The sequence below is a fragment of the Hippocampus zosterae genome, chromosome 4 (genome assembly GCF_025434085.1).
Source record: "Hippocampus zosterae strain Florida chromosome 4, ASM2543408v3, whole genome shotgun sequence".
Classification (NCBI taxonomy): Eukaryota; Metazoa; Chordata; class Actinopteri; order Syngnathiformes; family Syngnathidae; genus Hippocampus; species Hippocampus zosterae.
Window position 1 is genome coordinate 4,489,256 of NC_067454.1, and position 13,274 is coordinate 4,502,529.

Consider the following 13,274-nt stretch of genomic DNA (forward strand, 5'->3'; position numbering starts at 1 on the left):
GTTTCTATAACTTCATCTGGCATGCTCTTTCCTGCCACTGCGACACAGAGTCGTGTCAGGGAGCCTTATAGCGGAACTGCGTCTTGTATGAAGTCTTTGCTCCCTCCACACAGGCACTTGCCTGTGGGCGCTGCAGCGCTGCCAAACCCTAATCCCCGCTCCTGGAACTGCCCGACAACTGGGACACATCCAGAGAGGATTGTGCGCACATTGGAAACCATCTGCTGTGACTCGGTTTAGTGTGTGTGTGTGCGCTTGAGCTCTTACCCTTCTATAGGGTGCAGCGCGATGGCCCGCGGCTTCTCCATGTTTTGCCACAGCAGCACCTTGCGATGAGTCCCATCGAGGTTGGCCACCTCGATGCGGGATGTCCCGGAATCTGTCCAGTACAATTTGTCATGGATCCAATCAATGGCGAGTCCACCTATTTGAGGGAAACATTTTCTGCTTCAATAAGAGGAACATTTTTAAGCAAAATACTGTTACAACTGCATTTCGCTTGTCAGATTTGAACCAAGTAAGACAGGAAGCATTGCAAAACAATGAGTGTATTTTGCGCTACGATATAGCGCACCTAAAAGCATTCAATTTTCCCAAAAGCTGACAGTTCGCCCTCTAATAATTTATAGGTTTCATTTCCGTGTTTGTGACCAGTTCTCATTGTTGCAGCTGCAACGGTTGTGGAAGCTCTATATAAAAAAAGCGTTATTGTATTGCATTCCCTTTAGCATAGCACCATCTAGTGGAGGCGTAGCGCAACTGCAGCCACTATTGTAGCTTCTCTTATATGTGCCTTATAATGCAGTGCGCCTTATAGTGCAGAAAATATGGTAAGTGGCAAAGAGAGAGAAAATGAGAAACACGCTGGAGGAAGATAACTGGAACATATAAATAATATTGACGGATGTATTATTATTTATTAATTTTTTTTAAGCGGCCGGTACCCACCTGGGCTCTCCAGGCCAGTTGAGACGACCTCTTCTACATTGGACCCATTGAGGTTGGCCTTCATGATTCGATCCAGCGTCACGTCTGACCAGAAAACGAGCTCTTGGCTGTGATGGAAGTCGAGAGCGATGGCGTTCTCAAGGTTGTTGAGCAGCAGCGTGTACTCGGAGCGGTGCGGCAGAACCTGACGGATATCGATTCGATTGGCAAATAACAGCACCGGCTCTGGACCTGTCAAAATAAATGCATAGGTCAGGAAGATAGACAGGAATGGAAATATTGTGGAACATCAAAATGGCAAAGAGCTCAGATCTTTTTTTTTTTCAGTTCAGTGGAAGGTTCAGTGCGTCTGACAGTCAGTCAGGATTTGGGTTTAACTTCCTTCTGCAACAGAGTGATGGTCTGATGTACCAGATCTCAATCCAAATCTATTCCAGACCTTCAGAATATGTTGCATGGCCCTCGAGCCAGCGAGTGGATAGAGTTACCGCTGAGGAAAATGTAAACAATACTTAACAAGGTTTTTAGCTTGCGGTCAAACCTTGGTCAGTTCTTTGCAATATTTTGTCAAGGTGACAGGACGGTGGATCTTTACCCAGCGCCTTGCAGCTACGCTTGTCGGGCCGCAGCTCATATCCTTGAACGCACCAGCACTGGAAGCCGCCTTCGATGTTGGTGCAGCCCTGGCTGCAGTAGCCTTCTTCAGCACACTCGTCCACATCTGGAACGCAGCATAGAGCCAAAGGAAAGTGACCGTAAGATGTCACGTTAAAACCTCTGGAGGGTTCAAAAATCTTTCAGGGGTCATGCAAATGAACGCTGAAAGTGGTCAGAGAAGGATTTGCACTAAATGTGATTTGCATAACAGTGGTTTGACACTGATTAGCCCCAACCTTAGGGGTGCTGGCAAAAAAAAAAAAGCACATGACCTTTATGACAAATTCAAAACAGAATCATAATGACATGGTTTAAATTTTGGGGGCCCCTCATGTAGATAAATAAGGGAAACAAAATACTACAAACATCCTAATGAAAAGCAGCTCATCATCAATGTTTTTTGTTTTTTTTTAACAGTTTCACCGTGTCAATTAAAACAATATGAGCGTTATTATTTTGACAACAGCAGACATTTTGATATCGCCCTTGCCTCGGATCTTGCTCTTTTTGTGACATCATAAACTGCGCATACTATCATTTGCAGTTCCATCCATCCATTTTCGGATCCGCTTTATCCTCACAAGTTTGCCAGCCAATCGCAGGGAACACAGTGACGAACAACCATCCGCGTTCCCACTCACCGCTTGGGACAATTTGGAGTGTTCAATCAACCCGCCATGCATGTTTTTGGAATGTCAGAGGAAACCGGACTACCCGATGAAAACCCACACAGGCACGGGGAGAACATGCAAACTCCACACAGGAAGGCCGGACCCGGAATGGAACCCTGGACGTGCTAACCACTAGATTACCGGGCCGTCCCTCATTGGGAGTTCCATATGTTAATATTCATTCATTCATTCATTCATCTTCCGAACCGCTTGATCCTCACTAGGGTCGCGGGGGGTGCTGGAGCCTATCCCAGCTGTCTTCGGGCAGTAGGCGGGGGACACCCAGAATCATTTGCCAGCCAATCGCAGGGCACACAGAAACGAACAACCAATCGCACTCACACTCACACCTCGGGACAATTTAGAGTCTTCAATCAGCCTACCACGCACGTTTTTGGAATGTGGGAGGAAACCGGAGCACCCGGAGAAAACCCATGCAGGCCCGGGGAGAACATGCAAACTCCACATAGGGAGGCCGGAGCTGGAATCGAACCCGGTACCTCTGCACTGTGAAGCCGACGTGCTAACCACTGGACTACCGGGCCGCCCCCATATGTTAATAGCCATGAGTTATTTTTGTTTCACTGTTCAACACCTAAACACTCAGGTTTCAGGAATGTGTAATGACACGCGACATAACAACTGCCTAGTCATTGGTGTGTCATTGATATCAAATGTGTACACACACACACGCACACATATACACACACACACACACAAATACCCTGGCAGGATCTGCCGTCCTCCATCAGTCGATATCCGGTGTGACAGGTGCACTGGACCAGTCCTCGGACCATCTGACACTTCTGGGAGCAGCCGCCGTTATTCTGGTTGCAGTTGCCGTCACTGGAGCGCGGACCTGGTTGAGTACATTCAAGGATCCCAAACATTGCAGACTAACTTAGATATATAGCATTGTCATGAGTATTTGTGTTCAGCGTTTCACCCAGTAGGTGAGGATGATACTTTTTTTCGAGTCAAGCTGTGATGCAAATGTTATTAGTGACTCTCTAAAATGTTCTTTCACACCGTAAGTTGGAATTGTGCAAAAAAAGGCATTACACACGTTTCACACTGTTGACACTCACGGGGCGCCCAACATTGTCCAAGATGTCAAAAACAAGGTGTAATATTCCAAGTGTGGTAAGCTTAGTTAAAGATTCATTTGCGAGAGAGAGATTGAGAGAGAGAGAGCCATGTTCAGAATTTAACAGCCGGTAAATAGAGTCTAAATAGTTTCCGCCTGCCCCAAATGTCAACTTACGACATTCATGGTGTGGCAGTTCATCGGTCCCGTCTTCACAGTCGTTGACCTCATTGCACACCTTCCTCTGGCCAATACAGCGCCCATTCCCACATTGGAACTGGTCTGGAGCACAAGGTGACGTCCCTGCGGGGACACCAACAGGAACCTCTTTTCATTGTGTGTTGACATAACAAGCCACTGAATACAGCAAGACTCCTCAAAGTTGTTTGAGATGTTCCCACTGGGATGACCCCATTTCTTTCTGTCCCCTGTGCACTCTCAACTCTTCAATTTTCAGAAAGCAGCGGGAACAGAATATAGGTTGTCCGGCAAAAAATGTTCAACTTAAAATACCGCATTTTCCGCACGACAAGACGCTTCGGAATATAAAATGCACCTTCGGTGAATGACCTATTTTAGAACGGTTTTCATATATCGGGCGCACCGCATTATAAGGCACATGGAATAGAAGCAAAAATAGTGGCTGGGGTTGTGTTTTGTATCCACTAGATGGAGCTACACTACAGGGAATACAATACAATACAGCTTAATTTATGAAGGGTTTTCACAACCACTGTAGCTGTAACAAAGCGCGTCACAGAACACTTAAAATACTATGCCCGAGAAATCGGAATATTGATCCATATATAAGGCGCATCGGATTACAAGGCGCACTGTCGGCTTTTCAGAATACTGAATGTGATTAGCTGCGTCTTATAGTACGTTATAATACGGCATTCTCTTGCATTACTCTCTTTGTGCAAACATCCTTGACCTCACCTTAAGATGACCTCTCCCTTAAGAAGAACACTTTCAGAAATTAAGACTTGTATTGGTTTAAATTCGTGCATAAGGATTCCACACGATATCTCCGATGCAAAACTCACTGCTGATTTAATTACTACACTGGCTCTGTATTCGTGGCTCATAGAATTACATTAAGTGTTTAAGTATATACAGAGACTGAGAGACATAATGAATCAGTATATTTAATTGCATGCAGATTAGATCATATAGCGATGTGTATTGTACATCACAGACAGCACAGTGGATGATTGCATGACTGTTGCCTAAACTTGCCTGACATGAAAAGTGTGTTTTAAAATTAAATCTCTTGTGTGGGTTTTCTTGTGGTACTCGTGCCACCTCTCCCAGTCCAAAAAAAACATCTGCTTGGACATGAGAGTGGAAAATAAAGTCCCACCTTGTCAGGTTTATTTACCTGATTGCAAAGGTCCAAAAATAACGTTTCAGTTGTGTTTTTGGCCCCAGGCAAGGAATTCATTGAAGACATTACAATTTTGGGCTTGAAAGCTTTTTAAAGACTCTGTAATCTTCATCGGCAAGTCACAACCTGGGAGTGTTTGCTCTCAAGCAGGTTATGCTCAGCAGCCAGAAATGGCATGAGGAGAGTCAGCAACTATTAAACTACAAGCAAAAGAAGCCAGGGCTGAGTGATGATTCGTCGCTAAAGACAAGTCTGACGTATGTCCTATTGTTAAAATAATAAAATAAAAATCTAATTCTGGCGGCCCGGTAGTCCAGTGGTTAGCACGTCGGCTTCACAGTGCAGAGGTACCGGGTTCGATTCCAGCTCCGGCCTCCCTGTGTGGAGTTTGCATGTTCTCCCCGGACCTGTGTGGGTTTTCCCCGGGTGCTCCGGTTTCCTCCCACATTCCAAAAACAATACAATACAATACAATACATGCTGATTTATATAGCGCTTTCACAACATGCGTGGCAGGCTGATTGAACACTCTAAATTGTCCCGAGGTGTGAGTGTGGGCGTGGATGGTTGTTCGTCTCTGTGTGCCCTGCGATTGGCTGGCAACCCATTCAGGGTGTCCCCCGCCTACTGCCCGGAGACAGCTGGGATAGGCTCCAGCACCCCCCGCGACCCTAGTGAGGATCAAGCGGTTCGGAAGATGAAAGATGAAATCTAATTCTGAATGTGGGTGCAGTAAAAACAAACAGAATCCAAAAATCCTTCATCGAGCTTTCATGGTCCAATGTATAGACTGTTTTTTTTTTGGTTTAGTTTTTTGGGGGGTTTTTTCGTGCATGTCTCGGTCAGGTGTTTCCTGCAACACGTGGTGAGATTGTAACGTTTAAAAAGAGAACCTGAGGCGCAACTGAAAACAAGAGTTGACTTTGACGAGCGTTCCACTGTTACCATGACTACAACTGAAACTCTTTTGAGCTTCCGAAAAGACGACTACAAGGACAGTCTCACCAGTTTTTTCACAACCCTCTTCGTCACTGCGGTCTGAACAGTCATCCTCCCCGTCGCATCGCCATGACAACCGAACACAGCGTCCTGTTCCGCAGCGAAACTGGTCAGCCGTGCACATGGACGTGGCTGCGGAACAATTCAAACACAACAAAAACTGTCAGCGGAAGCCGCGGGGGAGTGGATACGCACACCCACCCACGGCGCGCATGCATGCGGTGCTTCATAAAAATAACAAAAAAGTGTCCACTCACTGCAATTCATCTCATCGGACTGGTCGTCGCAGTCGAACTCGCCGTCGCACCTCCAGCCTGCGTTGATGCACATGCCGCTGCTGCACATGAACTCAACAGACCTGCACGGCTGGTGGGACGCTGCGCGCAAAAATCCAAATTCCATCTGAGCGGCTCAAACAGCAAACACTTTTTCTTTACAAAATACAGTCCTGGTTCTAGATCAGAGATTCCCAACCAGTGTGTTGGGGGCACATTAGTGTGCCGTGAGAGCTCTCACGGTTTTGCCGGTTTGGTGAGAAATGTATTTCTTAACAACAAATAATGTACCGCTGTCCTTCTATCTATGCCAGCATCCTATAGTGACAGAAAGAACAAATAAATGATCCATTTGATGGCAAATAGTTTGAAATTGACAATGTGTCCTCGCTTTGTGACAATTTTGTTTGTTCAAACTTCAAATATCTGCCGTGGCTCAATAAAATTTGGGAATCGCCGTTCTACATCATCCAAAAGGTGATTGATTGACAGGGTTGAGGTCAAGGCTCTGAAATACTTTCACACCACCTTCCTCCTGTTATTAATTCGTGGACATTAATTTGTGCGGGGGCGGCCCGCTAGTCCAGTGGTTAGCACGTCGGCTTCACAGTGCAGAGGTACCGGGTTCGATTCCAGCTCCGGCCTCCCTGTGTGGAGTTTGCATGTTCTCCCCGGGCTTGCGTGGGTTTTCTCCGGGTGCTCCGGTTTCCTCCCACATTCCAAAAACATGCGTGGCAGGCTGATTGAACACTCTAAATTGTCCCTAGGTGTGAGTGTGAGCGTGGATGGTTGTTCGTCTCTGTGTGCCCTGCGATTGGCTGGCAACCGATTCAGGGTGTCCCCCGCCTACTGCCCGGAGACAGCTGGGATAGGCTCCAGCACCCCCCGCGACCTTAGTGGGGATCAAGCGGCTCGGAAGATGAATGAATGAATGAATGAATGAATGAATGAATAATTTGTGCGGTGGAGCTTCATCATGCTTGAAAAAAAAAAAAAAGAAGCTCTTCCTCCAACTTGCCCTCAAAGTTGGAAGCATTACATCAGCCAAAATGTCCCGGTGAAATGAATGACTAGGATTTAGCAAAAAAAAAAAAAACTCCGATGAAATCCTCGTTGCTCAACCAACTGCCTCAGAACCGTCTCGCTACTTTGATCCAACGCGCACAACAGCGAGCTGTCTCACTTTTTGCAGATCATATATCACCACTCGCAATTAAAGATGGAAGAGATGCTCCAATTGGCAGCAGATGAGGGCGAAGGTGGTAAAGGAAGATTAAAGCGGAATCAAACACAAGCTTCCTAAATCACGTGCGCGCATTTCTTCGACATGTTTTCTCCTGACGACACGCGTCTGTTCCCCTTGAAGAAGGGAGCCGGAGATAAAGCTAACGGCAAGGCGGGGAGTGAAAGCAAAAGAAGAAGGGGAGGGGGGGGGGGACATGGGCGACGCTTCAAGCCTGCCGCTGCCGGCTTATCAGCTGGCTGAGAGAAGACAGAGATGATCAAAACGGCAGGTGGTTTCCCCAAAAGAGCAAATTATAATCGGCAACAAGAGTGTATGCGAGGTGCCGTTACTTTCATACATCCAGATGCCTCTACTTACGAACGTCTCTTCATATATCAAGTTACGAAACGCTTCAACAGGAAACTATTGCCTCTAAATTTCAAACTACGAGAGGTTAAAATACAGTACGGGCTGCTACTGGCAGCTCCAAGTTTCGTGAACGCAACATACTTAGAACTGCTCTGCCATTGGCTATTCCCCGAGCATCATCCTGGCATCCCATTGGCTAAGAGGGACCTCTACGGTATTGTCTGTGTCGATAGATAGACAAGTGTCGATGCAGCGTCCTCGTCATTCGCCCAGTAAGGTGTTCCGATAGTAAAAAAGTGTTTGCCTTGGACATTTTTGAAGGATTGTTCAAAGCTGACAAAAGCGAACGTCCTTGGATCAGTTCTTTACGAAACGCTAGGCAAATACCACTTCTGAGAGGGCACATCGACTAAAGAAGGCAAAAACAATAAGGATGCAGTTAAGTTCAATGACCATCATTATTCTTTACTCTCTTCTTTGTTTTTTACATTGTTCACAACTCTCATTTATTGTGCAATAATCTAATTGTAACATGTATTTGTTGCATATTTTGATGCATTTCTATGCTTTAGGAAACGTTTACAGTAAATTTATTCATTCATTCATTCATCTTCCGTACCGCTTGATCCTCACTAGGGTCGCGGGGGGTGCTGGAGCCCATCCCAGCCGTCTCCGGGCAGTAGGCGGGGGACACCCTGAATCGGTTGCCAGCCAATCGCAGGGCACACAGAGACGAACAACCATTCGCACTCACACTCACACCTAGGGACAATTTTGAGTGTTCAATCAGCCTGCCACGCATGTTTTTGGAATGTGGGAGGAAACCGGAGCACCCGGAGAAAAGCCACGCGGGCCCGGGGAGAACATGCAAACTCCACACAGGGAGGCCGGAGCTGGAATCGAACCCGGTACCTCTGCATTGTGAAGCCGACGTGCTAACCACTGGACTACCGGGCCGCCCCACAGTAAATTTAAATTAAATTAAATTAAAGTAAGTCTGAATTTTGGGGGTGCTTGGAACGAATTAGAACATTTACATGGAAAATGCGTCTCTACTTGTAAATTTTCCTAGTTAAAAAATTTCTTCCAGAACCAATTAATTTCGGAAGTACAGATACCACTGTATACCGTTCTTGTGTACGCGATTCATCCAGCTTCATCTCATTCGTTGTTTACCCTCAGGCAAACACTGCACTTTCATGTACTTTGCAATGGAGCCAAAAGAAGTATCACTGTTTGCAACTGGTGTATGTGCTTGTGTGTGTGTGTGTTTTCACATGAGAACGAGAGCGAGAGAAACAGATTTTCCCTAACAAAGCACCCTTCATGTGTCTGAAGATTCCACGGAATGCTGTGGAGGCCATCTTATGCCTCATAGGAATGCCTCATATGTGTATGTGTGTGTGTGTGTGTGTGTGTGTGTGTGAGAGAGAGAGAGAGAGAGAGACATAAACTTTTGTTTTTCTCTTTGTGGCCGAGTGAAATGGTCAAATGTTTCGAAAACAATTTCACGTTGCATGCGTTTAAGTGAGTAAAAACCGCACATCAGCATTTAAAAACCCGGACGTGGGAAAAAAAGGAAGAACAGAGAGAAGCGCTCGGGCCGCTACGACCTTGGCGACAGTCAAATGATGACGGGGAACCTTGAAGTCATGCTTATCAACGTGCAGATAAAAACATCAAAAGGAAAGCCGGTGAGTGAGTCAATGAGTGAGTGAGTGAACAAGAAAGAACAAGAAAGCAGCTGTGTGTGTGTGTGTGTGTGTGTGTGTGTGCGCATGAGCTAAACAGTCATTATGTTGCCAATGGATGAGTGAAACAAAGTAAAGAGAGCAGGACGGTTGACACACAACTCTCATAATGAGGACCACAGCTTCCTTCTGGGAAGCAGTTGTTGGCGCGTCAACATCATTTGCATTTTGACCAAAAACATCCTGTCCGCAATTTAAATACAGATGGTGTGGCCGTTGTCCATTGAGCGCAAACTAAGCAATCGGTCAGCTCAACGTAAATCCATATGAATGTGGCGAAATGCACCTCTAAAATATTTCTTCATCCCCAAAGTGTGTTTTGTGTGTCAGTACTGTATCGCTTACAGCAATCGGATTCGTCCGACCAGTCTCCGCAATCGTCGTCTCCGTCGCAGTGGTAAATGTCCAGGATGCAGCGACCATATGCGCACTGGAACTCCTCAACGCTGCAGGTGGCTGCCATCACATCTGAGGCTGCACGCAGGCACGCACGCACGCACGCACGCACGCATACGGTAAACAGATGACAGGAAGAACAAATCCGATTAGACTGCCTGAAGGACTTTGAAGTTTGTTAGTGATGAAGTGAAGGAAAAGATGATTGACGATCACGATGCACACGAGGGTTATCGCATCTGCATGCGCTCCCTCCTTACGATCGCCTTACCTCACACCTCCTCGTGTATCCCTTCGTCTTCTGAGTCACTCTGTTTTATTTTTATGCAAAGTGTCTTTGAGTATTATAAAAGCATGATATAATTCCCATCTATTAAAATAATAATAATAATAATCATAAGAATTATTCTGATCTGTACAAAACTCAAATTTTAAAATATAATAGACTGCTAATTTTTTACTCAAATTGCTATTGTGTGGAACAAATTCTTATTTTCTTATAATAGCCTTAAATTGATACTCAAAGGGTGAATTATTACCTTTGGACTGTCTGAGAAAATCTGAGGAATTTATCGTGATGATATTTTGATAACTTTTTTTCTAAATCTGTTTCGCTTGATAAAAAGGTTTGCAATTTACATGGGTCATCAAGTCATTTCCGGACAATAAAACACACCTGATTAAAAAGGCGCGAAAATTCAATTATGCCATAAAAAACATTTTTTTACCTACATTGGTCACTTTTTATTAGTAGCCACAGGCGCCCATGAGAAAAGATGGATTTTTTTAAAAACACTTTTTTACTTGAAGCTAGTGACACGGTGACGTCTCAGGAACTCTCTCAGTGACTCTCATTGTCACATGCGGCAAATTCGACGTTGAGCTTCGCCACACAATAGTGCAGCGTTTGGGAACTAGTGTTTTACGTGTTGGGGAAAGGCAGGGAATGAGGCGATGTCACCCCGTGGCCAGACTTGTGACTGTGGGAATCAGTCGCCAAAAAAAACAATAGAAAGACGGGGCTCTCACTGCAGTGGTGGTGGCATTTATGGCACTCGCTCCCTCTGTTCATTCAACTCAACTTGATATTCTTCTGCCTGCTCTCCTTAAACTACCGTGCAGCGCTACGCATACAAACTTCCACATTTTCATCTTGGGGAGCTTTCCTTGCCTTCACACGTCCACACTCCAACTGCAAATGGCTGATGAATATTCCATATGAGGGTGGACCTGGATAGTTTCATTGGTCCACTGTGACATGCTCGGTAATTTCATTGGTCAGATGTTAATCTACTGGCCACTTGACACTCATCATTTAAAAATGCCTAAACAAAACATGTCATATTAACTCATTCAGTACCAGCCAATTATAGACCAAGTCTGAAAAGACGTTTAAAAACGTCTTTGGGAGTGAATGAGTTAAAAGCCGCGGTGTTTAAAACCTGCGGGGGGGAGTTGGGCCTTATATAGTCCGGAAAATACGGGAGGCGACAATACGGTACATGTAATGGGAAAAAAATTGATTTGATTGGCACACAAACTTACGACAGTTTTCCTCGTCAGACCCGTCCTTGCAATCCGTGTCTCCATCGCAGTACCAGTGCTCAGCAATGCAGCTGCCGTCTGTACAGCGGAACTCCTTGTCTGAACATTTACGCATGTCTGGAAGGACCCAAATCAGAATGATTCGTCCACTCGAATAAATGCGCCCACCGTGCTCGCTGGTGTGTTTGTACCCACCGCACTGCTCATCACTGTTGTCCCCGCAGTCGTTGTCTCCGTCACAGTGCCAGAGGCTGCGGATACAGTAGCCGTTTTGGCATTGAAACTCATCTTCCTCGCATTCTCGAGGAGCTGGAGAAACACACATCCACGTGACGTGATTTATTCCGTCGGCATGTGCAGCAACATCAATCAGAGCAACGCTTTCACAGCCGTGTGGCACGCGCACATCGATGTAAACATCACATGATTCACCGAGGTGAAGTTCAGTCGTCTCTTGAGCGCACTCGTAGCAACGGCGTTGTAATAAACAAGCTCTCACGTCGCTGACCGGCTCATTTTCAAACGTGTAACCCGCGATGACACTTCGTCGCATTTACGTCAAGACCGAGCAAGCGCAGACCAGATTCAGACTGGCTATTCTGATTGAACTTCTGTTTGGGATTTACAAATGGAATATATCAATTCTTCAGACCACCACATCGGGTTTATAGGCATGTTAATATTTGACAAAATATATTACTTAGAGAATTCATTAAAAAAAAAATCAATAAACGGAATAAAATCCTGTTTGATTTATACGCAAACCCAGACGAAACTTACAACTAACCCTCCTAAGCCTCACAGCTTGATTTATGCCTTAATTGGGAACGCTGACTGCGATATAAAAGGAAGAGCTATTTCACAAGACAGTTAACCTTGAGACTGGACATAAAAGACATTCGTCATGCGTGGCCTCTGCCTACATGAGGTAGTCAGAGCGAAGTCACTGACTCAAGTCCATTTTTAGCACCATGACTTTGACATGGTTTCTTTTTTTTAAACACTTTTTTACAAAGCCAAACTCCTCCATCTCACTTTTTTTTCTTTTTTTATTAATCACACCCCTATTGATTAAAGTACTGAATGGATTTTCAAAAGAAAAAAAAAACACCATCTAGAGTTGCTGCCCTGAATCGATGGCAAATCTCAGCTTCACTAGCCCTGGGGCAGAGTAAACACATTAGTCAAGGGGAACCAATGACGAATGGCTCAAGGCAGATGGCGATCTATAATTAATCGCTGTTGTGTGTGTGTGTGCGTGTGATAGACAAGTGAGACAAAAAGAACGAGCTCAAGAGAGGCAGAAACACGGCGATGCTGAGCGCGAGGAGATTTCCGTTTTAGGATGGAGCTCTTTCTAGACGTGCTCCCGCGTCAAAGTGCGAGACAGAAGTGACATGATACAGACAAGTCATGGAATGTGTGCGTCTGAATCATAGATCTGATATCTGCCGGATGGTTCGGTATGCCCTGCGGAAGTGGCACAATTCTGCGAATGCATGATTCGGTTTAACTGATTCCGTGGATACGTGAGCTCCTTGCACGGTGCACAAATCAGCGCTCATAATACGTGGCCTTGCCTCGATGAAAACTGCTACAAAATGCTTGGAGGAAAGAGTTATGATTTCCCGCAAGATGTCTTCATGTACTAAATAAGAGTTTTTAAGTACCGTAGTAAAAGTTGCTCGTGACCTCTTACCGAATTATCCGTACATTGAGTTGCGTGTGTATAAAGTATGAGCGAACTGATATAAAAATACCACACCTTAAGCATTCATTCCAAAATGTGTTTCACCTCAACACATTTACTATCAATGTCCCAGAGCTTGTGTCATTTGCTTCCATCAGCGAGGTAAACAAAGGCAGGTCAAAGGTGAATAAGCCCTCAAGACCCTTATCACTCACCCGACTGCCAAACGGAAAAGGGCAAAGGGTGCTCTCCGAGTCATTACCAGGCTTCCTGA

General features: G+C 45.4%; 1 protein-coding gene across 4 annotated transcripts in view; it reads right to left on the reverse strand.

Moving 5' to 3' along the window:
* lrp4 (low density lipoprotein receptor-related protein 4) overlaps nucleotides 1-13,274 on the reverse strand; it is a 102,565-nt gene that overhangs the window by 20,671 nt on the left and 68,620 nt on the right. For all 4 annotated transcript variants that reach the window (XM_052062439.1, XM_052062440.1, XM_052062438.1 and 1 more), the window contains exons 4-13: nucleotides 11,506-11,619; nucleotides 11,311-11,427; nucleotides 9,715-9,843; nucleotides 6,007-6,126; nucleotides 5,756-5,881; nucleotides 3,541-3,666; nucleotides 3,001-3,135; nucleotides 1,544-1,669; nucleotides 949-1,179; nucleotides 268-424 (exon numbers count right to left, since the gene is read on the reverse strand). In XM_052062439.1, coding sequence (XP_051918399.1) covers nucleotides 268-424; nucleotides 949-1,179; nucleotides 1,544-1,669; nucleotides 3,001-3,135; nucleotides 3,541-3,666; nucleotides 5,756-5,881; nucleotides 6,007-6,126; nucleotides 9,715-9,843; nucleotides 11,311-11,427; nucleotides 11,506-11,619 — 1,381 coding nt within the window. The remainder of the gene's footprint in view (nucleotides 1-267; nucleotides 425-948; nucleotides 1,180-1,543; nucleotides 1,670-3,000; nucleotides 3,136-3,540; nucleotides 3,667-5,755; nucleotides 5,882-6,006; nucleotides 6,127-9,714; nucleotides 9,844-11,310; nucleotides 11,428-11,505; nucleotides 11,620-13,274) is intronic.